This window comes from Martes martes, assembly GCF_963455335.1.
Source record: "Martes martes genome assembly, chromosome: 18".
Taxonomy (NCBI): Eukaryota; Metazoa; Chordata; class Mammalia; order Carnivora; family Mustelidae; genus Martes; species Martes martes.
In genome coordinates this window covers 27,305,744-27,333,431 of record NC_137906.1, presented here as the reverse complement: position 1 = coordinate 27,333,431, position 27,688 = coordinate 27,305,744, and the positions used below count along the sequence as shown (strand labels likewise).

Sequence of the window (27,688 nt, the reverse complement as noted above, 5' to 3'; positions counted from 1 at the left end):
AAATGTAATAAATCTGAGAGGCCATTTATTTTGAATGACCCAAATCCTCAGACCTCATATGGACAATCCACCATGTGCTAGGGGATGCAGTATCTCCTGGCTACATGTGGTCTCATCCAGTTCATGTAAAAAGCACTAAAAGGCAACCCACCCTCCAAAAAAAAGCACCACTCTGGAAGTATTAAGTTAGGGAATTCCCTATGAGGAAGCATTTCCATAAAGCACCCCAAAATGACTTGATGCAAACAGCACACCTAGTGGTGCCACTGGAATAAGCATCATATTGCTTCAAGTTGCTTTTAACTAGGCTTATTAAGGGATTTTTGCTCTGGCGGTGAGATCTAGTTGGTAATGGATATCAACCAGGAAATGAGATTTACACTTAAGCCAATGAGGTGGGAATGCATTTATTCTCTAAAGCAATGGTGCACAAAAATATGTCTCTGTCATAAAGTAGCTGTAGAATATGCTGTGAGTTTTTCATTACTAACAGTTAATACCATTTGAAAAGGATTTATCTTGTAGAAAAAAACTCAAGGTCATCCCTATGATGCCTGTTACTCACCTGGATTCAGATATGCTTTCATGAGGAATAGAAGAAAAGGTGAAACTATGCTCTAAAATATGAATCTACGGCTAAAAAATTCATTCAGGAGGCTCGTGGATTTCATTATTCAAAACTCTTTCCACAAGAGAAAATTTGAATTCAAATTTATTAAAACAGAACTGAACCACCATGCCAAAATTATGAGTTTATACCAGTTTTGCAATACTGAAATATTAAGTTAACATAATTTCTTGATGAAACTTCCTTAGTTACTTAAGTGTATATAATACCAAATCTTAACGATTTATGGGTTCTTTGTTACCAATTTTCAATCACTAATCAAACTCAACTAAACAACAATGTAGACTCAAAATATTAAAATACATTTAACTATGTTTGTAAAACTGTAAATAATTTCACCAACACCAAAGGAGGTCTGTCTGGCCTTTACCCTCGACTTCTGGAAGGTAATCTCTGAATTCCTAGAATGTGACACCTAATAAAAGTGTCCTTATTCATCTGGGGGTTTTGGGCCACACCAGAACATGTAACAATGTGATTTATGAGGGTGAAGGGGCTCTGAGTCCCAAGGACCAATTCAACCTCCAAAAGGGCTGGAAACTAAGTTCAAGCATGTAGGCAGTCAGTCATGTAGTCCCAATAAAAACCCTAAACACCAATGCTGGGGCGAACTTTCATGCTTGATAATTCTCCATATGTACTGTGTATCACACATCAACACCAGAAGAGTAATACTGTGTTCATGACTTCACAAGGAAAGGACAATTGGAAGCTCCACATTTGAAACTTTCCTGGACTCTTGCTATACATGGGCTTTTAGCAGTAGCTGATTTCACTCTGACTTTTAGCTGTAATAAACTGTAACCATGAGTAGAACAGCTTTCAATGAGTTCAGCAAGTCATTCTGGTGACTTATCCAACCTAAGAGTATCCCTGGGGACCCCTAAACTTGGCACTATCAGAAGTAAGGCTGGTCTTATGGACTATGTTCCCACTAACTCTGCATCTATATTTAAAATCACTGAATATGCTTTAACCCAAAATTTTAAAGATTGTACATTTTTTCTAATAACATCTTAAGCAAACATAGTAAAGATTTGATTTCAGTATAATTTCCCTTCCAAGGAATCTCAAACACACCCTCTATTAATTGACCTCTAACCATATTAACCAGAAGGGACAAACAAAGCAACTCTAGGAGAGTACTGTATTAGATTTTAAGCTTTGCTTCATGTGCACAATTGTCCTCAGTGTAAAGGTTGGTCAACGTGCCACCCCCAGGTAGTTCTCAGACTACAACTGGGTCTTTAGTACTTGCTTAGACCGTATGTACTTGCTTAGACCATGCTTCCCTAGCCAGTGTTCTCTCCTTTCCGAAACAGTTTTCAAACTTTTTGCACCCTCCTCCTTTCCCCAGCTCTTCCACATTCATGGTACATGACCTTCCACATTCCTGCTTCCTAAGAAATGCAAGCCATTCTTCTACAGCACTCTCAATAATAAGGGCTAGCAGTTTTGAGCTCCTACCATATCTGACGAGCAAATGAGCCAAGCAGTTTACATATATTTAGTACTTCATTTCATCTTTAACATCATCCTCTTATGATCATTAAAGACCATAAATTACCATCTTACACACGACATAAGATTCCATAACTGACCAAAAACTGCACATCTAGTAAAAAAAACAGAGCAAGAGAACTCAGATTCATTTCTGTTTAACTTTCAAGTTCTTGAGCACTCCACCAGAGCCTGCCAACTTCCTTCCAGTAAACCCAGAAATTTACTCACATGTTCACACACAGACCTTCTTCCCATCACCTTCACATCATGGAACAAGTAAATGTCCTATCTAAAGCAACGCTCTGAATCCATATGGTGTCCCTATTTTCTGAGGTATCCTGTGGATCTCCCACTTTGCTACTGCTCATCGCCTGGCCACACATGAGCACCCTCGAGTCTTTCAACAACAAAAAGTCAAAATCAGAATGCCTGGGTGCTCAGTGGGTTAAGCCTCTGCCTTCAGCTCAGGTCATGATCTCAGGGTTCTGGGATGGAGCCCCCTCATCGGGTTCTCTGTTCAGCAGGGAGCCTTATTCCCCCTCTCTCTGCCTACTTTTGATTTCTCTGTCAAATAAATAAATAAAATCTTCAAAAAAAAAATGAAACTCTAGATCTTGGGGTCATGAGTTCAAGCCCCACAATTGGGGCATGGAGACTACTTTTAAAAAGGTGGGGGGAGGCAAAATTTTAATACCCTTTTTCCTTCTAATTCTCATTGTCTAGACTCTTCACAGCCACAACTCTTGGGGAAAATTTACCTTCCTTATCTTTGCTCACTTTTGAACTCACTGTAACCTGGGTTCCACCATTAGCACTCCCAATGAATCTGTTCCTGCCACAGTAGGAGCTTCCATTTGTGGCCTACTTGTCTCTAAAATTCCATAACCCTTTTTAGTTCATCTTGCTCAATGTCCCCCAATGACTTACTTTTGACAACTGTCTACTCACACTCTCTCTCAATACCACTTTGCTTTTGGTTGGTTCGTTTGTTTTTTCAGTAACTTTAATTCCAGTGACTCTCTCTTTTTTCCCAGTCCAAGTACTTTCTTCCTTCTTCACTTCCTTCTTTCAGCTTACAGTTCATGGTCTATCAGTCTAGTAACACTCTTGCCAATCCCCTTAACCTCCCTTAATATTTTTCTTCACACCAATCTGTTAAAACTCCAACCCTGGATAAACCCTAATATCAATTATCCATCATCCCTAAGTAAGCACCACATCCCCAGGTCCTCCAACAGTCATCTCCCATTCACTACATGCATTATCCAGACCTGCCCCTTTGGGGGGGGGGGCTTAATAACATATCTTTATTTCTCAAACTCAAAGCTTTAATTTCATCAATTTCTAATACAGTTTGCATTGACAAGTGACCTTCATCACATGAGAAGGTCAGTGACCATCACACCAAAGAGGAAACCATCATATCTTAGGCATCACTAAGAAGTTAGTATTTTGAAGGCAAATCCAGAATAACAAAAAGCTTCCAATTCAGTCTAATGAGTACCTTACTCTCCATCTATATTAATTTGGAAATTACTAGATAAAGACTTAATTTTCCTAAAGCAGCTATTTTATTTCTCCTTGGGGCAGGGAAGGGGAGGGTGCGGGGGGTGGGGGATGGAGACCAGATTGCCTTAGTTTTAAAACGGCCACATATCCGTATTATTTAATGACTTAATCTCCTAACCCCACTAAACACACACACACACACACACACACACACACACACACAAAAATTCTTTCACGTTCTCTCTAAATCACTAAGGAAAAAAAAAAAAAGACACCATCACATATTTGGACCCAATTATAGGCCTTGAATGGGATTCCATCTACTTCCACCTTCTCTTAATTTTGCCAATACCTTTTTCTCCTTTCTCATTGAACTGATTCTTCTCTTTACACACGTAAAATTTTCTGATGTCTCCCATTTAAAAATACAAAAACATATTTTAAAAACTATTAGAGGGGCGTCTGGGTGGCTCAGTGGGTTAAAGCCTCTGCCTTCAGCTCAGGTCATGATTCCAGGGTCCTGGGATCGAGCCCCACATCGGGCTCTCTGCTCAGCAGGGAGCCTGCTTTCCCCTCTCTCTCTGCCTGCATATCTGCCTACTTGTGATCTCAGTCTGTCAAATAAATAAATAAAATCTTAAAAAAAAAAAAAACTATTAGAAAACAAACAGAAAAATTCCATCAATCCCACAAGACCCTCCACCAAACAATCTGCCATCACTCTGCAAACTAAGAGTTGTCCCTACTCCCCACCCTGTTTTTTCACCTTTACTGGATCCTCAATCCACTGATCCAACTTCTGCCCCACTACTTTAGCAAAACCAACTATGAGCCCAGGTTGCTAAACTCATACCTCAGGCTTTATCTTACTCATCCTCTCAGCAGCTTTCACAGGGCTGCTAAGTAGAGTTAAGCAGGTTGTGGCCTGCACAAAGGTGCCTTGCAGAGGAATGAGGCGGCCTGAATGAAAACCTCTTTTTAAAATTCTTACAATAACCCTCTGTGCTGACATCGTGAGAATTCAAAGTAATCAAAGATTGTTCCCTCCCTTTGGTTTATGGGAGGAAGTACTCTGCATTTCTTCCTGCCTGGTTCTACTTTCTCGGAAACTTCTGAGGGCTTGCTCAGCCTCCTCTACCAAACCCCAAAATCTTGAGATGTCTTGAAGCCTGACCCTAGGCTCTCTATTCTATCTCACTCAATCCATGCCGATGGCAATATTTACCACCTGTATGACATTGAATCCTAGATCTAGGCCTCCATCATTGATGTCCACTCAGAGGCCCAGATCTATGTACCCAACTGTTTAAAAAACATCTCAGGGGGCGCCTGGGTGGCTCAGTTGGTTCAGCGACTGCCTTCGGCTTGGGTCATGATCCCAGGGTTCTGGGACCAAGTTCTGCATCGGGCTCCCTGCTCAGTGGGGAGCCTGCTTCTCTCTCTCCCTCTGCTGCTCTGCCTGCTTGGGCTCTCTCACTCTGTCAAATAAATAAATAAAATCTTGGGGTGCCTGAGTGGCTCAGTGGGTTAATCCTCTGCCTTCAGCTTGGGTCATGATCTCAGGGTCCTGGGATCAAGCCCCGCATCGGGCTCTCTGCTCAGCAGGGAGCCTGCTTCCCCCTCTCCCTCTGCCTGCCTCTCTGCCTACTTGTGATTTCCCTCTCTCTCTGTCAAATAAATAAAAAAATAAAATGAAATCTTTAAATAAATAAATAAATAAAATCTTTAAAAAAAAAATCTTAGGGCACCTGGGTGGCTCAGTTGGTTAAATGTCTGCCTTCAGCTGAGGTCATGACATGATCCCAGGGTCCTGCATTAGGCTCCGTGCTCAGCAGGGAGCCTGCTTCTCCCTCCCCTATTCCCCCAGCCTGTGTTCCCTCTCACTGTCTCTCTCTGTGAAATAAATAAAATCCTTAAAATAAATAAATAAATAAATAAATAAATAAAAGTTCTAATGCCTCAAATATAACTTGCTCCTTTCTACCTGGAATCCCCATTTTAATAAATGGTGCCATCATCTAACCACTACTTTCTAATAAATGGCACGATTTGATCAGACAGTATGTTTCCCACTTCCAATTCTCCTGTCTGTCCCACTTCTCCACATTCCAAGATTAGCTTCATAAAACACAAATCTGATATCCTCTCACTACCCTTATCATAGGTATGTACCTCACTTCCCTTTTTAGCTAAATCTCTACCAACCACCCCTTTTACACCCTATGCACCATCCACCCTAATCTTTCATTGCCACATAAAGAATCACCTTGCTCAGCCAGTCAGTTTGGAATGGCTTTGTCCTCACTCTTTGCTGACCCTAGCTTATTCCTCTTTATCCTCCATGCTTCAGCTTTCCTTTGAAAAGTTTCTGATTACCCTGAGTAGGGGTAGTAGTAGTCCTGATATAGATGTGCTACCAGAGAACCCTAAGAGTTCCATTAGCTCTCAGATGATATGAAAAGCTTATTTAAAGATTTTTTTTTATTATTTGACAGAGAGACAGTGACAGAGGAAAAACAAGCAGGGGGAGAGGGAGAGGGAGAAGCAGACTTCCTGCTGGGCAGAGCCTGACACAGGGGTCGATCCCAGGACCCTAGAATCATGACCAGAGCTGAAGGCAGAAGCTTAGTGACTGAGCCACCCAGGGACCCCATTGAGAAGCTTATTTAAACGTGTTCTGCCAGGAGACTGTAAATACCAGGCACCCCCAAGTGCCTAGATGACACAAATTACTTGTTGACTAAATGATCGCCCTTTACCATAACTGAGGCCTTTCTCTAAACTGTGGAATACAGTTCCCTAACCTAAATGAACACTTACTTTTCTTCAACCCACACTTCCTCTCCAAAGCAGCCTATCAAAATCAGTATTTTCTTGATCATTTGCTACAAGAGCATCAACTAAGAACTAATACTCCAAAAGGTGAACTAAGATGGTTCCAACCCTGTAAGAATTCATAATCTAGAAAGAAAAGAACTGTAAAGTCAGTTGAAGTCCCAATTAGGAGTATAAAACACTCTGGAATTTCAAAAAAAAAAAAAAAATCCCATTATCCAGCTCCTTCCTCAAACTCTCAAAGTATGTACCACACTCTGCACTTAGTAGTTATATACTAGCTTCAATTTGCTCACTTATTTGACTGTTAGCAGAGAGTACTATCTTACACCATATGCTTTCATAGGGAAAAGAAAAAAGCATAGTGGTTGCAGCATAGACAAGGGAGGGGTACAGACAGACTAGATGATGATCTTGGTTCAATTAATTACAATTATTTAAATTAAATAAATTACAATTACTTAAATTACAATTATTTAAGTAAAACTTAGTCTGCTACATTAAACTTCCCTACTAAAATGTGATCTGTGCAAATGGTCTTTTTTTTTTTAAAGATTTTATTTACTTTTTTGAGAGAGAGAGAATGAGAAAGAAAGGGAGAGCATGAAAGGGGGGGAGGGCAGAGGGAGAAACAGACTCCCTGCCAAGCAAGGAGCCTGATTCGAGACTCACGCCAGGACTTCAGTATCATGACCTTAACTGAAGGCAGCCGCTTAACCCACTGAGCCACCCAGGCACTCCTGTGCATATGATCTTAAGAGTAACTTTTATGGGGGCGCCTGGGTGGCTCAGTGGGTTTAAGCCTCTGCCTTCAGCTCAGGTCATGATCCCAGGATGCTGAGATCAAGTCCCACATCGAGCTCTCTGCTCAGCAGGGAGCCTGCTTCTCCCTCTCTCTGCCTGCTGCTCTGCCTGCTTGTGATCTCTGTCAAATAAATAAATAAAATCTTTTTTTAAAAAAGAGAGTAACTTGGGCGCCTGGGTGGCTCAGTGGGTTAAAGCCTCTGCCTTCGGCTCAGGTCATGATCCCAGGGTCCTGGGATCGAGGCCCGCATCGGGCTCTCTGCTCGGCAGGGAGCCTGCTTCCCTTCCTCCCTCTCTCCCTGCCTCTGCCTACTTGTGATCTCTGTCTGTCAAATAAATAGATAAAATCTTTAAAGATTTTTTTTTTTTTTATTTATTTGACAGACAGATTACAAGTAGGCAAGAGAGGCAGGCAGGGAGAGAGAGGAGGAAGCAGGCTCTCCACGGAGCAGAGAGCCCGATGCGGGGCTCGATCCCAGGACCCTGGGATCATGACCTGAGCCGAAGGCTGAGGCTTTAACCCACTGAGCCACCCAGGCGCCCCTAGATAAAATCTTTAAAAAAAAAAAAAAAAAAAAAAGAGAGTAACTTTCATGGGGGTGCCTGTGTGGCTCAGTCGGTTAAGCATCTGCCTTTGGCTCAAGTCATGATCCTGTGGTCCTGGGACGGAGCCTGGCATCGGCTCCCTACTCAGCAGGGAGTCTGCTCCTCCCTCTTTCTCTCCCCCCATTTGTGGGAACATGCACACACGTGGTCTCTTTTTGTATCTCTCTCAAATTAAATAAATAAAATCTTAAAAAAAAAAAAAAAAGAGTAACTTGTACAGACACAGAAAAGCCATCAAAATTAGAAAGGGCTATGGGGCGCCTGGGTGGCTCAGTGGGTTAAAGCCTCTGCCTTCGGCTCGGGTCATGGTCCCAGAGTCCTGGGATTGAGCCCTGTATCGGGCTCTCTGCTTAGATGGGAGCCTGCTTCCCTTCCCCTCTCTCTGCCTGCCTCTCTAACTACTTGTGATCTCTGTCTGTCAGATAAATAAGTAAAATCTTAAAAAAAAAAAAAAAAGAATTAGAAAAGGCTGGTCTCAGCAATATATTTAAATGAATTCTGAATTTTTATTTTATAAAAATAATTTTTATAAAAATAAGCACTTTAAAAGCCTTATTTTTATCGCATCAAAGGGCACTCTCAACAGAGTGAAAAGACAACTCACAAAATCAGCAAATGTTTGCAAATCATATATCTTCTAAGAGTCTAATATCCAAAATATATAAAGAACTCTTATAACTCAACAAAAAGACAATCCAATTTTTTAAATGGGCTAAAGATTTGGACAGCTGTATTTCTCCAAAAATAGACAGCCAATAAGCACATGAAAAATGCTCAACATCATTAGTGATTAGCAAAATGTAAATCAAAAACCATACTGAGAAATCACACCCACTAGGACAGTTATAAATAAAAAAAAAGGCAAGAAAAAATTTACCAATGTTGCAAATATACTGAGAAAATGGTATCTTCATATATAACTGATGGGAATGTAAAATGGTACAACCACTTTAGAAAAACTTGGGAATTCTTCAAGTTAAGCAAAAAATTACCATTTGACCCTGCAAATCCACTCTTAGGCATATGCCCAAAAGAGCTGACAACAGGTCTTCTCACAGAAATTTGTATGTGAATGTTCACCACAACACTATTTACAATAAACTAAAGGTAGAAACCCAAATGTCTATCAAAAATGTGGTATATCCATACAATGGATTCCATATGATTCCATAAAAAGGAATGAAGTATTGATACCTGCCACAAGGTTGTGGCAGGTATGAACCTGGAAAACATTAAGCCAAGTGAAAGAGGCCAGAAACAAAAGACGACATTGCATATGATTCCATTTACATAAAATATCCAGAATAGGTAAATCCATACAGAAAGTAGATTTATGATAGCCAGGGGCTGAGAGAAGGGGAGAATAGGAAGTGACGACCTAAAGGGTACTGAGTTTCTGTCTGGGGTGATGAAAAGTTCTGGGAACTAGACAGTGGTGACAGCTGCACAATATCACGAATGTACAGCTGACCCTTGAACAACACGGATTTGAACTGGACCAGTCACTTACATGCAGATTTTTTTTTACAATACATACAGCACAGTACTGTAAATGTACTTTCTCTTCCTTATGATTTTAACATTTTCTTTTCTCTATTTTATTGTAAGAATACAGTAAATAATACATACAACGTACAAGGTATTTGTTAAGTGACTACTTGTATTATTTGTAAGGCTTCCAATCAACAGCTGGCTATTAATGGTTAAGTTTCAGGGAAGTCAAAAGTTATACGAAGTCTTTGAAAGGGGGCAGGGGGAGGTGTCAGCACCCCGCCCCCACACTGTTTAAGGATCAACTGTACTTGGTACACTGAATTGTAAAAATGGTAACTTTTATGTGCATTTTACCACAATTTTTTAAAAATTTAGAACATTTTTTTAAAGGTTTTATTTATTTATTTGACAGACAGAGATCACAAGTAGGCAGAGAGGCAGACAGAGAGAGAGAGGAGAAAGCAGGCTCCCTGCTAGGCAGAGAACCCGATGCGGGGCTCGATCCCAGGACCCTGGGATCATGACCTGTGCCGAAGGCAGAGGCTTTAACCCACTGAGCCACCCAGGTGCCCCCAAAATTTAGAACATTCTTGAAGCACCTGGGTGCCTCAGTTGGTGGAGCATGCAACTCTTGATTTTGGGGTCATGAGTTCAAACCACACAGCAGGTATAGAAATTTCTCAAGAATTTTTTAAAAAAATCTTTTTTCCTTTTTAAAGATTTTATGTATTTGAGAGACAGAGAGCACAAGCAGGGAAAAGGCAGGCAGAGGGAGAAGCAGGCTCTCCAATGAGCAGGGAGTGGATCCCAGGACCCTGGGATCATGACCTGAGCCAAAGGCAGACACTTAACTGATCAAGCCACCCAGGCCTCCCGCACCTCCCCTCCACCGCCAAAAAAAAAAAAAAAAAAATCCTTTAAAAAAAATTTATGGCAGGGGCGCCTGGGTGGCTCAGTGGGTTAAAGTCTCTGCCTTCAGCTCAGGTCATGATCCCAGGGTCCTGGGATCGAGCCCCACATCGGGCTCTCTGCTCGGCAGGGAGCCTGCTTCCCTTCTTGTGATCTTTTTCTGTCATATAAATAAATAAAATATTTTAAAAAATGTATGGCATTCTTGAAAAGATCAAATTATAAGGGGTGGGGAGCAGAAGTTATCAAGGGCTGAGAGTCGAAGCTGACTACAAAGGGACACCAGGAAATGTTCTGGGATGGAACTATTCTACAGCTTCACTGCAGTGGTCACGTTTATATTACATGCATCTGTCAAAACTCAAAAGAACTATACAAAAAAAAAGAAAAGAAAAGAACTATACAGTATAAATTATACCTCAATAAATCTGACTTTTAAAAAACTTTTTAGGGGCGCCTGGGTGGCTCAGTGGGTTAAGCCTCTGCCTTCGGCTCAGGTTATGATCTCAGGGTCCTTGGATTGAGCGCCACATAGGGCTCTCTGCTCAGCAGGGAGCCTGCTTCCCCCTCTCCCTCTGCCTGCCTCTCTGCCTACTTGTGATCTCTCTGTCAAATAAATAAATAAGAATCTTTAAAAAAATAAAAAACTTTTTAAAAAGATTGTATTTATTTATTTATTTAGAGTGCGCGCACAAGTGAGAGGGAGGGGCAGAGGGAGAGGGAGAAGCAGGCTCCCCATGGAGCAGGGAGCCCCATGCGAGTCTGGATCCCAGGACCTTGGAATCATGACCTGAGCTGAAGGCAGACGCTTCACGGACTGAGCCGCCCAGGCACCCCAATAAATCTTGACTTTAAAGGAAACAGATCTTTACAGTAAAGGTATAAAAGATAAGGCAAAGGCAGTTTATTTACTTTTAATATTCAGTATTTCAGGTCTTATATTGCCTATAATATTTAACCATTCTAAATGGAAAAGCAAAACGTGGCACCAACTTTAAGTCACTGTGCTTTCCAATGAAACCAAAGACTGTTAGCGTCTCAATTAATTAATCAGGCCTAAGGACTGTAACTTAAAGCTCAGAAAGGATTAACCTAGCCAAGGTACAGAAAGAAACAAAACAGCCCTTATATCAGTAAAAGAGAACTGTTACCAACATTAGTAGTAAAAAATTCCAAATTCCTCGCAAAACAGCAATTTCACTCTATCCATGCCTGAGAAATACATAAGATAGTCCCTATAGCACTTTATTTTTTTAAGAAAGAAATGCACAAAAAGAAAATGCACTATAAATTCTTAATATTTTATTGCCTACCCATTTTGATAGCTTTCAAAATTGTTCTTATTAATTCTTATTAACTGACCACCAAGACAGCACAAGAACATTGTTGTAGAAAAAGTCAAACCACTGAAGTGGGTAAAATCAGAAAATCACTGGCTGAGACAGAGACATGAGAAATCTACTGCTAATTTAAGTATACCAAGGTTCTGTACTTCAACTAGCATAAATTCCTACCTTACCAGGTAGTAAGAATATTTGCAGTTATAAAAACTGGTATGCTTTCAATCTCCAATACAAATGTGAATTCAGGATTCAGTATTTAACAGAAATAATGTTGTTTATGTTAAATAATAGTTCACCTAAAGGCTCATGAATCTAAGGCACCATGTTAATTTGACTCACTTTCTCCTGGCCTTTATTTTTAACCTAAGCTAGCTGAGTGCCTTAAAAAGAAACCCTGCTTGAGCTCCCATTTGTATTGCTTATCTTCCTCTTTTGTCAGCAAGTCCTGGAAGTACTTTAGAAACATCCCATTCAGCCTGGAAAATTGCCAAGATTGAAAGGAAATCTCTTACTCCATGACCTCCCTAGCAGAGAAAGGACAAAAAGACAGAAAGTCTACAAAGAAACCTGTCCACCTCTTCACCCACACCCCCTGAGGTTCTCCAGTTAAATGCCAAACATAGTCCCCCTTAGGACAGAGAAGGTTAGAGAAGAATGATCACTAACAGTTTACTATGGAAATCCCAAAAGGAAGAGTCTTGAAACCAAACTGGGACTCTGTAAGCAAGGAAAGGCAGAGTGTTTTAGCAGTCTAAAAACGTGTGCAACCATCTTTTAAAAAGTCCTGAAAATAGGCAAATACTGACTGTAGAGTTATTCAGTCCTCTAATAGACTCAAACATATCCCCAAGGGACTGACATGCTTGTGAGAGTCTCCAAAAATTACATTAAATCTTCCCTTTAAAAATAATCCTAAAAGGCACTGTAGTTTCTTTCAAATACAAAGGTACTATGTAACAGGTAAACATCATTACAATTTTTTGAGGTGACACTGTCAAGAAAAATGACATGGTTGCCAAGAATCACTTGTAATACGTTAAGAAAAAACAAATATTACGCAATTTAGACATACATACTTTTAAAGAAAAGTATTACCAAGTTAGGCACAACTGCCACAATGGTAGAATATACCCTACAAATCTTGGGCATAGTCAAGCTTTTAGGGTCTCAAAAGAGCAATATTCTACCATGCAGCCCTTGACATGCAACGTATCTTAAATATGATAACAATTATGGAAAAGACACTTACTGAATTTCATATTCCACACCAGTAAATTCCATTTTTTTTTTTTTTAAGATTTTACTTACTCATTTGACCAAGAGAGCACACATGGGCACGAGCAAGGGGAGCCACAGGCAGAAGGAGAGGGAGAAGCAGGGACCCCACTGAGCAAAGACCTTACACAGGGCATGATCCTAGGACCCCGGGATCATGACCTGAACAGAAGGCAGACACAACCTACTGAGCCACCCTGGCACCCCTCCACACTAGTAATTCTTAAGATGAGGAAGAAACTAACAGAAGTATCTTCAGGACATTCTCAAATTATACACATGACCTCTGCCCCAATCCTCTTAAAAAATAAATCTATCTTAAAGAAGACTCTAAAAAAAGAAAAAAAAAACCTTTGTTTTATTTCTAACTTTACCAACATTGTACTGAGACAACGGGTGGACTTTAAAATGGACTCTGATTGCTTTCAACATCCCCTGTAACACCTGTAAGACCTAGCTCCTTAGGTCTCCTGGTGTACAATGGTAAAGAAACATACTACCTGTAATCAGAGGTAAATACATATGGTAAACTCTCCTCCTTAAGCACTGGGACCTTTGTTTTAGGATCTTGAAATAACCACTTCCTACTATTTAAATATAAATAAACAGAAAGATCTCGTAAGTAAATCTCAAAAGATATGGCCTCCTAAATCAATCAGCTGGGAAAGGAAGATTACTTTTCAAATTAATCACACTCTTCTTTTAACTGTAGGAAAATTCATTAAAGGAAGACAGATTTGGTTACCGAAACATACTAGCAAGCAGCAATCAAGTGCTGGGAAACAGTGTTCCCACTGTGCTCAGCAGTAACAAGAAATATACTGAGGTATTTAAAAGTATTTAGCCTTGGGGCACCTAACTGGTTCAGTTGGTGGAGCCTGCAACTCTTGATCTCAGGGTTGTGGGTTCCAGTCCCACACTGGGTATAGAGATTACTTTAAAAAAAAAAAAAAAATTAAGGGGCGCCTAGGTGGCTCAGTTGGTTGGACGACGACTGCCTTCGGCTCAGGTCATGATCCTGGAGTCCTGGGATGGAGTCCCAGGATGGAGTCCCAGGATCAAGTCCCGCATCCGGCTCCCAGCTCAGTGGGGCGTCTGTTTCTCCCTCTGACTCTCCCCACTCTCCTGTACTCTCTCATTCTCTCTCAAATAAATAGATAAAATCTTCAAAAAAAAATTTAAGACCAAAATAAAAATAACTATTTAATCATAAGTTTAAGAAAGCTATGAAGCAGTACAAAATCATCACTTAAGCCACTTTAAACCCACAAGGTCTTTACAAACTTTTATTGTCAGATTTTATACTAAACACACCTGAATCAGATTGATTTAAGTGGTTTAAAAATAGAAATTTTCATAATTCTCTCTTACAAGAAAAGAGAAAAATCAATGTTTCTAGATACGAAGTTTCTTAGGAGACAGCATTTACTCATTTTGAGTAAATTTTTAGTGCCATAATTTAAACTTGTACCAAAATCTCACGATAGCTTAATACTGTATGCATTCTCATAATGGCATAAAATTTCATTAACTCCTATCTTTGTTCAGAAGATACATGTGGTTTTCTTTTTTATTTTTTTTAAAGATTTTTTTATTTTATTTATTTGACAGATCACAAGTAGGCAGAGAGGCAGGCAGAGAGAGAGGAGGAAGCAGGCTCCCCGCTGAGCAGAAAGCCCGATGCGGAGCCGATCCCAGGACCCTGGAATCATGACCTGAGCTGAAGGCAGAGGCTTTAACCCACTGTGCCACCCAGGCACCCCTGGTTTTCTTTTTTAAGTACTTCAAACTATTATACTAGCAGAGTATATACTTTCTATGATCCCATGATCCATCCTCTCTACTCCCTTTTTTTTAAAAAGAATTGATTCTTTTTTTTTTTTTAAGATTTTATTTCTTTATTTGAGAGAGAGAGAACATGAGGGAGTGAAGGGGAGAGGGAGAAGCAGACTCCCCGCTGAACAGGGATCCCGATGTGGGGCTTGATCCCAGAACCTCAAGATCATGGCCTGAGGCGAAGACAGGTGCTTAATCGACTAAGCCACCCTGGCGCTTCCCATCCACTCCCTTTAAAACATTAATACCAGACAATGGAAGAAGCAATAGAGCATTCAACTGGAATTCTTAAAGAATTAGTTCTTTAAATTCCAACTGTACAACAAAAGCCAACCAAGGTACAAACTACCTTTTAATCCACACCTTCTCTATTTAATTCCATTGGCACCTGCTCTCCAATATATACAAGTGGTCACAAAGATTAGATTTTTTTTCCTCACAAATTCAAGAGGCATCAAGTTCTCTAAGGGTGAATAGTAAGACAAAGAGAAAAAATATAGAATGATGAAGATTTACAACCAAATTCCTCATCAGCCAATTTGAAGCAGACTTACATAATGGAAGCACACTAAAAAATGTAGAAAGAGAACCGTTATTATACTGGAGAGCAATTAATTGCATATCCACACATTTTTTAAATAAATAGTATTATTTATCACAATATTTCATATAAACAGTATAAAAAAATGACATATGCCACACCTAATAGAAATTTAACAATTACATGTGCTCCCATTCGTGTATCCTGAGACATACTCTCGATGAAATTTTTACACACGTGCAGACACACACAAGTACTAGAAGAAAAAAAATGAACCAATGAATCACTGAACTCTACCTTTTAAACTAATAATACACTATATATTAATTGAATGTAAATAAAATTTAAAATTTTTTTTTCTTTTAAGATTTTATTTATTTACCTGTCAGAGAGAGAGAGTACAAGCAAAGAGAATAAGAAGCAGAGGGAAAAGCAGGCTCCCAGACAAGCAAAGAGCCAGATACAGGGCTCAATCTCAGAACCCTGGGATCATGACCTGAGCCAAAGGCAGACACTTAACTGAGCCCCCTAGGCATCCCAATAAAATAAAATAAAACCTTAATTTAAAAAAAATGTGATTAGGGTGTGTGTGTGCATATGTGTAATAAATTCTAAAAGAAGAGACAAAAGAGGGAGTATCTTTAAAAGTCCGAATTTGATTCAGATATAGCAACATAAAAAGCATCTGTGTAGCATTTAAATAATTTTGAAAGTAATTTTCCAAACTTGAACCCTCATAACACTACAACTTAGGGAAGGCAAGAATTACCTCCTCAGAGGAACAGCTGGGTAGTGCCAATACAAAGGACTTTTGTCTTCCCACTTTTAGTCCACTGTTATTTTCATGACACCAGCCTCCCCTAAGATAAATATTTGTGAAGGATCAATACGAAAAATGCACATATTCTTAAAAATAAATACACCTAAGAGAGGAACATAAAACACACCAGCGTTCCATTTTTAACTTCTCCAATGCAATTATACTAGGACAGCAAGTAGATTTTTAAATGAACTAAGTGTGGGGAGAACAGCACTACTGGTGTTAATTTTTATATCCCAATAAGAGTAAAAACATAGGTAATATTAGCCTTCCCGTAACTACACAAGATAGGCCACTTACATAAAAGCTTCTTTTACAAAACTTTTATAGTCAGTCATTTGGTTATTCCCCACACATACAACCTTTATTAACTTCAATTTTAATTTCAGTATTTTTTTTTAAGATTTTGAGAGACAGAGAAAAAAACATGTGCAGGGGGAGGGGCAGAGGGAGACAGAACTGCAAGCCAACTCTGTGCTAAGCACAGAGCATGACTGGGGGCTTGATCTCACAACCCTGAGATCATGACCTTAGCCGAATAAGAGATGGACGCTTAACCGACTGAGCCACCCAGGCACTCCTTCATTTCAGTATTTTCCAAAAAAGGAGTAAGGTACCACACATTGAAATGCTATTGGGGCACCTGGGTGGCTCAGTCATTAGGCATCTGCTTTCTGCTCAGGTCACAATCCCAGGGTCCTGAGGCTGAGCCCGCCATCAGGCTCCCTGCTCGGTAGGGAGTCTGCTTCTCCCTCACCCTCTGCTTGTGTTCCATCTCTTGCTGTCTGTCAAATAAATAAGTAAAATCTTAATAAATAAATAAATAAGCAAGTAAGTAAAATGGTATCAATATTTCAAATTATGACAGAATTAATCACTTATAATGGTCAGAATTCTAATTCAAGTCCTTCAGAAACAATAGTGTCTTAAGGTAGATTCCTTTTTTTTTTTTTAAACTCTATTCTCCATTTTAAAAATTTTTTAAAGGTTTTATTTATTTATTTGACAGACAGAGATCACAAGTAGGCAGAGCAGCAGGCAGAGAGAGAGAGAGGAGAAAGCAGGCTCCCCAGTGAGCAGAGAGCCCGATGCGGGGCTCGATTCCAGGACCCTGAGCTGAAGGCAGAGGCTTGACCCACTGAGCCACCCAGGCAGTCCCCTCCTTTTTTAAAGGAAACTCTATTCTCAACATGTGGCTTAAACTCAACGCTGAGATGAAGAGTCACATGCTCTACAACTGAGCTAGCCAGGTGATCCAAGGTAGATTTCTTTAAACCCGACTGAAGAATAAACACTGACTCTCGTTTCAGTCCTGCTATTGGGAAACCTGCTACACTTCCATTTTTCTTCACATTTACCCAAGGAATATAAGGACAGGAAAGAAAAACAGTCTCTTTTGGAAAGAAAATCCATGATGTATTTTCTTTTCAATTAACTATATATTAAATTAACTGCCCCACACAATGTGATACTGGTGACCATCTTTGGGATTTTTTAAAATCCGAATCTAACATAATCAGAATCCCATTCTATAGAGGACAAAAATGTGACCCTTTCCTTCAATTAACAGGTTTTTGTCTGAATTCTGGCAAATCTCAGGACGCCAACATAGAATCTGGCATTAGGACAATGAATCTGAATGTCCAGAGTTAGAATCAAAACAAAGAGTCTGTGGGGCACCTGGGTGGCTCAGTGGGTTAAAGCCTCTGCCTTCGACTCAGGTCATGATCCCAGGGTCCTGGGATTGAGCCCCGCATCGGGCTCTCTGCTCAGCAGGGAGCCTGCTTCCTCCTCTGTCTCTCTGCCTACCTCTCTGCCTACTTGTGATCTCTGTCTGTCAAATAAAGAAACAAAATCTTTAAAAAAAAAAACAAAAAAACAAAGGGTCTGGAAATAAAGTGTTGCAGTTCAGACAAAGAATTCCAGGATTCATATTAACAAGAATATAAAATAAGGAGACCCTCAAGAAGCTGAACATCAAGAACTGCTGATGGGTTGCTTCAAAGTACTAAATATTCCGAGATGAAAGTTAAAATTTTAAACACACACACAAACACATCTGTCTTTTAAAATCAGACTTGGGGGGGCACCTGAATTGGTCAGTGGGTTAAGCCTCTGCCTTCAGCTCAAGTCATGATCTCACGGTCCTGGGATCAAGCCCTACATCAGGCTCTCTGCTCAGCGTGGACCCCGCTTCCCCCTCTCTCTGCCTGCCCCTCTGCCTACTGTGATCTCTCTCTCTTTCTGTCAAAAAAATTTAAAAAAAAATAAATAAATAAATCCTGGGTGGGGGGAAAGAAAGAAAATAAATAAAATCAGATGGGGGGACATCACCTGGGTGGCTCATTTGTCTGGGGTATCTGCCTTTGGCTCAGGTTATAATCTCTGGGTCCTGGGATCCAGTCCAGCTTTGGGCTCCCTGCTCAGTTGGGGAGGCTGCTTCTCCCTCTCCCTCTCCCCCATTCATGCTCTCTTCTCAAATAAATACAAATAATCTTTTATAAATAAATAAATAGAATCAGATTGGGGCACCTCGCTGGCTCAGTCAGTACAGCATGCAACTCTTGATCTCAGGGGCATGAATTCAAGCCCCATGTTGGGCATGGGACCTACTTAATTTAAAAAATAGTAACAAAAATAAAATCAGAAGATTAAAATGCTAAAGAGGAAATAGAAAAACAAATTTTCAATGAAAAGTTTAAATAAAAGGGAAAAAATTAAATTCAAAGAGCTTTAGTAAAAAAGACAATGTTGCCAATGCTGTCATATATGGAGGAAGAATGAGTATTTTGTCAGTATTTGGTCCAAGACATACTTATTAGTGGAGGTTTCTTCCCACTCAACAGAAAAGTTATTAAGTATTTTCGATGACACCAAAAATAAAGATCTAATAAACACTAAGTTAAACAACATTTTCTAAAAACCTGCAAGCACACAAATACACAATTACCTTAGGCCATTGCAGAGCCGTAATTTTTTTGTGAACTATAAGAGCACTGTTGAGGTTCTTTAAGATGCTAAAACCAGGAGCACCTGGGTGGCTCAGTCGTTAAGTGTTTTGGCTCAGGTCATGATCCCAGGGTCCTGGAATCAAGCCCTGAATCCTGCTCCCTGCTCAGCAGGTATCCTGCTTCTCCCTCTTCCACTCCCCCTTCCTGTATTCTGTCTCTTGCTGTCTCTCTCTGTCAAATAAATAAATAAAATCTTAAAAAACAAAAACAAAGGACAGATGCTAAAAATGGGGAACCTGGGTGGCTCAGCTGGTTAAGCATTGGACTCTTGATTTCAGCTCAGGTCATAATCTCCTGGTCATGAGATTGAGCCCCACACTGGGCTGTGCATTCAGTGCTGAGTCCACTTGAGAGTCCCTCTCTCCCTTTGCCCCCCTCCTGCCTGCATGTACTTTCTAAAGGAATAAATAAAATCTTTTTTAAGAAATGATGCTAAAAAGAAAGAAAAGGAAAAATTAGTGCCTCTTCTTATAAACAAAAAAATAACTTACGAAGTTCCATGCCAAAAAAAAAAAAAAAACCCAAAACAAAACAAATTTATTCTGATACCAGAAACCTCTCTAAAAGTAAGAGTTTTCAAATAAATGCAAGAAAACTTTAGAGGATGGGGCGCCTGGGTGGCTCAGTGGGATAAAGCCTCTGCCTTCGGCTTGGGTCATTATCCCACGGTCCTGGGATCAAGCTCCGCATTGGGCTTTCTGCTCAGCAGGGAGCCTGCTTCCTCCCCCCACTCCCACCTGCCTCTCTGCCTACTTGTGATCTCTGTCTGTCAAATGAATAAATAAAATCTTAAAAAAAAAAAAAAAAAAAAGAAGACTTTAGAGGCACCTGGGTGGCTCAGTCAGTTGAGCTTTTGGGTCAGGTCATGATCTCAGGGTCCTAGGATCCGGTCTGCATTGGGCTCCATGCTCAGAGGAGAGTCTGGCATCAGGATTCTCTCTCCCTCTGCTCCTCCCCCTGCTCACTCTCTAATAAATCAATCTTAAAATAGATAAACAAACAAACACAGGAAGCCTTTAAAAGATTTTTAAATAGGGGCACTTGGGTGGCTCAGTTAGGTTAAGCATCTGACTCGATTTCAGCTCAGGTCATGATCTCAGGGTTGTGAGACTGAGCCCCACGTTGCGCTCTGCACTGGGTGTGGAGCCTACTTAAGATTCTCTCTCTCTCTCCCTCTCCCTCTGCCCCTCCCCTGACTGTCTGTCTGTCTCTCTCTCTCTCAAAAATAAATAAAGTTTTTAAAATAATAAACATGAGATCCTAGACATACCACGTTAATATGAATACCAAGATTAAGCTCCAAAAAAATAATCTCCACCAAGAATACAATTCCCTTTTTTGAAAAAGTATGAAGATTAATATGAAAGAATAATTCACCATGTTGAGAAATCTGTTGATTCTGGAAAAATTTTTTTTTTTTTTAACTTTTTTTTTGGTAACTCTTCCCAACGTGGAAGTTCAACTCAGGATCCCGAGATCAAGAGTCGCATGCTCTCTACTGACTGAGCCAGCCAGGTTTTGATTTCAGTCATTCCCCAATCAGCAGGCATACAACAAGGACTTAGGCATTCTAGTGGAATGCCAAAAGGCACAATCCAGTGCTTAACTTTTCAGTGATTAGATTGTTTAAATAAGGTACAAATAAGTCTAACAGATATGGTAAGGTGTCAATGTGTAAAAGAACTTTAAATATGTGAGCAAGGCATTTTTTCTAAGACGGATAAAATCTATGAATCTTAAATGAACATATTTTTTCTTCTGTAAAAGATCTGGCCACACTAGAACAATGTCTTTTTAAACCTGTTCAATCAGCTTATTTAAATTGCTGCCTCAGGCTAACCAGGCTGCTATACAAGGAACAGCTTCCCTCAAAATGCCTCCCACGGTAACAGTGTTATAAACTAGAGTTAACTCTAAAAACAGAAACAAACTTGCAGAATTCCATTTTCATGTATTTACTTCAGGAAGGACACTCAAATATCGAGTGCCTACTATTTTTTAAATAAGCTCTATGCTCAACTTGGGGCTTGAACTCATGACCCACATGCTCTATCAACTGAGCCAGCCAGGCATCCATAGTAACTGATGCACTAGCAGGTATGAAGGGAAACGGAGGTAAAACCATTAAGATGCACGCACATGTGAAGGTCCTGTTTTACTGGGGAAGACACACATAAAAATTTCATAGTGTTAAGTGCAATGAAAAAAACCCAGTGCAATGAAAAAAAAAATGGTAGAGAAGGATGCTTCTTCTCAGGGAAGGGTGACATTTAGACATTTAGGCTAAGATGACATGAGGGCATCCAGGTCACCGCACTCTGAGAAGCGCAATCCAGACAGTAGCTACACAGGGAAAACAGTGGATGCAAAGGCCTTAAGGCAGAAATGAACTTTGGGAGTGCTTTAGGGCAAGTAAGACACAGAAGCAAAGAAAAGGACAGACTCAGCCTGCAGGGACTTAAGAGCTCAATCACTAAAGTGATAAGCACAAGTTGGCTTTCACTGTAGAACTATTGCAAGAGAAGAGGGATCACAGAAGGCAGAAGTAGCAGGGTAGGGATTTTAAGGGAAGTACAAGGTTTAGACCAGGGAGAGCACGGAAAACAACTAAGCAACAGTAGGTATCCAGAGGGTAAAGAAAGGTCCATGAATTTGTAGTGACAGGAATAAAACTTAGCCAAGAAGAGAAGATCTTGTGTATCCCAGTACCAAAATGCCTAAAGAAGTTAACAAGGGAGCCTCCATCTGAAATTGTTTTCACAGGATCTTCACATATCCCAAGAAGATATGTTTACAGCAAAAAGAAAAATACGTTGAAGATGACAAGATTATCAATCCACAGAAACAATAAGTTGGTAATAAATCATAAGAATACTCTAAGATTTCCCTTCTAGAGTAAATTTTAAGGCAAGATCTACCTGTACACAGTTGGGGAGGGCAGGGGTGGAAAGAAGTGTAATCCAACTGCAAATCAATGTGTATCTGTATCTTGAGTGGGGTCATGATTACACAGTTGTATACACTTGTCAAAATTCACTTAAGATCTATACATATGTCAACGTCATCTAAAACAGAAAAGTAACAGTGGAGTACAAAAAAGAATTCAAGAGAGGAAATATAGACTCAATCAACTAATACAAATGGAGAAAAACTAACACTATATAGACAAATGTCACAATAGGAAATTAATACGTTACACTCCACATTTTTAAAAAATAAAAATGAAATAAATAAATATTAAAAATTTAAGAACTCGTGTATTTCATATAGAAATTAAACCACAAAATGCCTGCAATCTTTACCGCTAGGCCTCATACAAAAGGACTACATTTTATTTTGTAGTCCCCAAAATAAAATGGGTTTTAAGAAAACTTTACCATAGCCAAAGAAAGGTAACCAAAATAGTAACAATATGAAGAGACATGAAACAAATGACTGCTTGTGTGAATCCATAAAGGGAGGTCCACCAAAAAGAACTCCAGGGTTTATTTTAGGGGATTAGAATAGGAAAGAAAGGCAAGCAATTAAGTGCCTACTATATGCCAGGCAGTGAAGGCAGGAAATCTTAAATTTAGAAGTAGTGAGAATTCAAATAAACCAACAAACAAAAAGCAAAAACAGACCCATAAATACAGAGAACAAACTGATGGTTGCCAGAGGGGAGCAGGGTAGGGGAATGGGAAAAATGGATGAAGTGGAGTGAGAGATACAGGATTCCAGTTCTGGAATATGTCAGAGAAATAAAAGGTACAGCATAAGGAATATAGGCGAGGGGAGAAAAAGAAAGGTTGTGAGAACTCAGTGTCCACAAAAGACCATGGACCACACTATATTTTTTGTGTATGATCATTCCATTAAGAGTTCTAACTTTAACTGTAAAAATTATTATGGTAGCAACCATCATCAATCAACACCAGATAACTCATGAGGGGCTTCTGCTTAGGGAATTCACACATAATAGGCTGAATACTTTTGTCTGAATTTAAATCATGAATTATGAACAAAATATTCAGGTCTTTAGCAGTCTCTTTAAGGTATGATTCAAGGCCTACGTTACAGATCCACCATAGCTCTGGACCTCTATGTCTTTCTTATCTGTATCACTCCTCAAAACTACCACATCCTTCTGACCAAACTAAAAATATTTTGCCAAGGATAACTTGCACTTGCCACCTCCTTACTCACTCTGGGGGCGGTTTGAGACCCCCAAATTTACTGTCAAAATAGTACAGATCAATTTCATGGTCCTGCTGCTCCCTTCTCAACTGTACAGCTTTCCATCCACTGACTCTCCAGGTTTTAAACTCTATTAATTACATATAAAAATAATAAAATCAAAACTTGTATCACAATTAATATGCATGTAATACTTCACCTTTTCCAAGTTTATCCTCCCTTATCAATCTATAACCTCCTTAAAGACAGTGGCTCTATTAGTCCTAAAAATCCCTCAAGGATATTTTCTAAAGTCAAATATTTTCATTGCATTAGAACGTTACAGAATCTCCTGTTATTAAAATACCTTCCAGTTACAGTCCCAATTTAAGAGGAACCAAAACAAAAGGAGAAAAAAGGTTCAATTTAAAGATACAACTGCCAAATGTTTCATGAAGTGTATGTTTTGTTTTATAACGGAAAAAACAAACTTTCCCCACAAATTAAATACCCATACACAGTTATTTAATAAACCGCCACAATGTACTTGAAAATCTGTGGTACAGAACTGGTAATCATTCAATTCTACTAAAGCTCTATTCATAGTTATAAAATATGTAACTCCACTTCATTTTTTCTTTTATGTATTTCACTGTATTACGTACCTACAGACATCAAATAGTATACAGACTCTTAAAAGGGCTAAACAGGCAGCTCTGGTTCCAAAAATCCAGCTTCTCGCAATGACAGACATACTAGTTTCTGACTTTTCTATCTTCACAACACTTCCTGTTTTTTGGTCTGTGACAAGAGAATAAAGGTACTTGCACTGTTGAGAACTTTAATCTGTCTACATTCTACCAAAAATGGAAGCTATTTTTAATATACAATTTCATCATCTTAAGTTTGGGCACTGTAAAACACCCAATATAAGTCAGTTAAAATTCTAAGATTCCAAAGCATAGAAATAAAATCTTGTTTCCTGTTGACCTCAATGCTTCCAAACTAATCTATATTTCACTCCAATATCAAATCAGTCATGTCATTTTGGAATATTAAAATGTATAATAATTATATATTTCACTTTAAAACAAGTCATTCTGATCTCTATCTTGATTGGTAGAACTAGATTATATTCCAAAACAAAGTCAAGAAAAGGGCACACTTTGGCTAGTGGCAATGATAAAACCACTCATTTGCCTAATCATTCTTAAATCTTAATTGAGAGTATTGGCAATGAAAAGGAAGACTATCAACCAGTGCCATACAAATAAATGCTTTCTGCTAAAGGTAGGCTTCTAGCAAAGATGGGCTTGTTCTGTTGCCATTTGACACTAGTCTATTCAGCCACCTGGAACACTTCCTGTCAATGTGTGTGAAGTATCACGTGTGGCCATGACTGACTCAACTGTTGGTTTCCAAACTAACTGACAAACTAACACTAAAAGAAACCAACAAGAACTGCTTTTTTATACTCCAATTATTCAAAAGTGTAAAACTAAGAAAATAAAAATAAATAAAATCAGAGAAGTAGTGGTATAGAAAGGCAAATAATTTTTCTAAAAGCAAAATTATTCACATGCACCATGAGCAATCTGCTTTGTTTCGGAAAATAAATAAATCTCCATTTAAACCAAGAGGAAGATGAGGCTTTATTCTGTCAGTCAACTCACATGTTACATGTTTCTGCCACAATTCTGAATGAAGAGCGGACAGAATAACAACCTCGAATTTAACTTACGAAAATTATGACTTGGCAAACAAGGTTCTTCACTGGCTGTTTAACAAAACAACTATGGCAACCCCACAAAAAATCAAGTTCTGCTATGGGATACCGTCCTTCCCCAACGAAACTTCTCCATTCCCTCTTCTACAAAAAAGTCAAGTATTTCCCATATCCTAACCAACTGTTACGTTACTCCACCTATCGAACTACATCTCAAAGTATCTGTCTACCTAGGCAGTGAGTTCTGAGACTTTGTTACAAAGAATAGCTTCAAAGAAAGCTTACATCCTCTCCTCAACAAACACAACACACAAAGCCAAGAAATAGAACACATGAAAGAAGAAAACATGGATAATATTAACAATCCATGTATATATTCCATAAGCCATTCTGCTTCATTATCTGTCAAATGAAGTTAAGTGACCCCAGCAGGTGGCTGCAACTTTGCTACTCCGTTTATTTAGAATTACAAGCTACAATTTGTTTTCCAAAAGCTCTACAATTACTTGTGAGGAGCAATTTAGTCTTCTAAACGGATACGAAATTATTTCATATTCACTAAGCACAACACTAAGAAATAATAGAAAATCCACCGTCAAAGAGCTGTTAAATTCAAGCTCATTTATCACCTAATTTTATTAGATGCAAGAAAAAAGAAAAAGCTATTTCACACATTTCAATGAAAGTATAAAACAACTAAGAATATCAATGACAGATAACAATTACTTAAACTAATCAACTGATTGTATTTGAAGTATTCACAAACCCTAAGAGGTAAAGGACAAGTAAAGCTATGCTTTTCAAACAATTCCTTTTTAACTACTTAACATCCCAATTCTAGAGTCAGGCATTAAGTTTTAAAGTCTGCTAGTTATATAAAAATGTTCTCAACATAGGATCTGGGAAGGCATAAACAGAGTAAGATGTGTTACCACCATCTACCCTAATGATTTTTCTACCAAGTCTTAAACTGTTACAATCTAACATCTTAACAAATTATTGCCAGCACTGCTGAAGTTACATGTAGTCATCAGGAAGCCAAAGACATCCCAACAACCTGTCTTAACACTTACGGGGCCAGTTACAGGACAATCATAATTCAAGTGTGCTTCAAAGTATGAAAAACTCAACGAATCAACTAACTCTAAAATACTGTAGACATTTAGGAAGTTTTTCTAGGCACTCAGTCCTAAATTAGGAACAACTGCCCCATGATTAACCAGAAAAAAACAAAAATTGTACATAAAAAAAGTTGATCCTGCAAATACATCCAATTCCAAAGAGGTCTGAGACCAAATCCCCTTCATGCAAGTGTAAATTCTCTACTCCCTTAGTGCCTGCTCAAAAAACCAAGTATGAATTGCTCTCCACCAGGTTAACTGCCCCTGCACTTGGGGAAAACTTCACTTCCCAGGAGGAGAGTGGTCGGCCTCATCAACACAGTCACAATCTCATTTCAAGCCCCACAACTGCCCTGCCTAAAGTCAGAGTAAAGCCCTGGAGTGTTGGGGGTTTGATTTTTGAAATATTAACACGTGGGGCGGGTGGGGGGGGCGCTCATAGAAGGGATCGTAGTTAAGGAGCTCTTTTACGTGGGGGTTGAGAGGGTGAGGGACCAAGAAGTGAATGGGTAACAGAGAGGTCCTGGACTCCCAGGATCCCCCAACTCAAATTCCAACTTGGTGGGTGGTAACCAGAAAATCCCCCACCACCACCAGGCCCTTTTCTTCACCCTCCTTGACCCAACTCCTAGGCCAGTGCCTTCGCCAGGCGCCCCGGGTCTCAGCTCCAGCCCCGGGACTGAAATGCACAGAGGGGAGACATTTAGGCCTCGCCTCCCACGGCCTTCCTCCCCCAGCCGGGGCGGGAGGGAACCCAGGAAGCCGCGCTCGGTTCCCGGGGGGGTGGAGGGCCTAGGCCGCGCCTCCCGGCCGGATGGCCCTAGGCCTCAGCCGGCCCGAGGCGGGGCCCGGGGGTCGGGGCGGCGGACTGGGCGCCGGCTCACCCACCTGGGTTGCCAGTCATTCCAGCTCCGCGGGTACTTGGTGCCGCCGCCGCCGCCGCTGCTCAGCCGAGACCCCGGGGCTCTGCGGCTCATTACCTTCCCCGACACGACATGGCCAAGCGCCGCCGCCCAAAGAAGCGCGAGTCGCCGCCCGAACCGACCGCCGCGGACACTCCGCTCCCGCCCGGGGCTGAGGAGGAAGCCGAAGAGAAGGAGGAGGAGGAGGAGGAGGCGGAGGGCGGGGGAGGCGGACGGCCGTTCCGGGTTCCGCCTGAGCCCGCAGCGCAGGACGAGGAGGCGGGAGTGGCGCCGCGAGGGGGAGGCGGAGGAAGGGGAGGCGACGTCTCTTCCAGGGCCGAGGGCGGCCCGCGACGCGGGGACCCAGGAGGAAGAGGACGGCGAGGAGGAGGCGGTGGCGGCGGCTCCTCACGCTTACAGAGCCACGGCTTCCCCGCCTCCCGGCTCCGCCCGCCGCGCCGCCGCTGCCGCACGGCATGCTGGGAGCGAGAGGCGGTGCCGGCGCCCGCCGGGCCAGGAGAGAGGGGCGGGGCCGACTACGGGGGCGGGGCCGGCTACCGGGGGCGGGGCCGGGCGAGCGCAGCAGGCCGATCGCCCTACTGCGCCCTGGGCTCGCCTCCACTCCCCGGGGACCGCGCCAAGGTCCCCACCCCGCCGTGGGGAATCATGG

The 27,688-nt window shown here is 40.7% G+C and overlaps 1 protein-coding gene across 1 annotated transcript in view; it reads right to left on the bottom strand.

The window, feature by feature from the left end:
* SMG1 (SMG1 nonsense mediated mRNA decay associated PI3K related kinase) overlaps positions 1-27,093 on the bottom strand; it is a gene marked incomplete at its 5' end in the record, with an annotated part of 105,991 nt that extends 78,898 nt beyond the window's left edge. Inside the window, one exon of the mRNA XM_080829999.1 lies at positions 27,005-27,093. Coding sequence (XP_080686125.1) covers positions 27,005-27,093 — 89 coding nt within the window. The remainder of the gene's footprint in view (positions 1-27,004) is intronic.
* Positions 27,094-27,688: the final 595 nt, after the last annotated feature.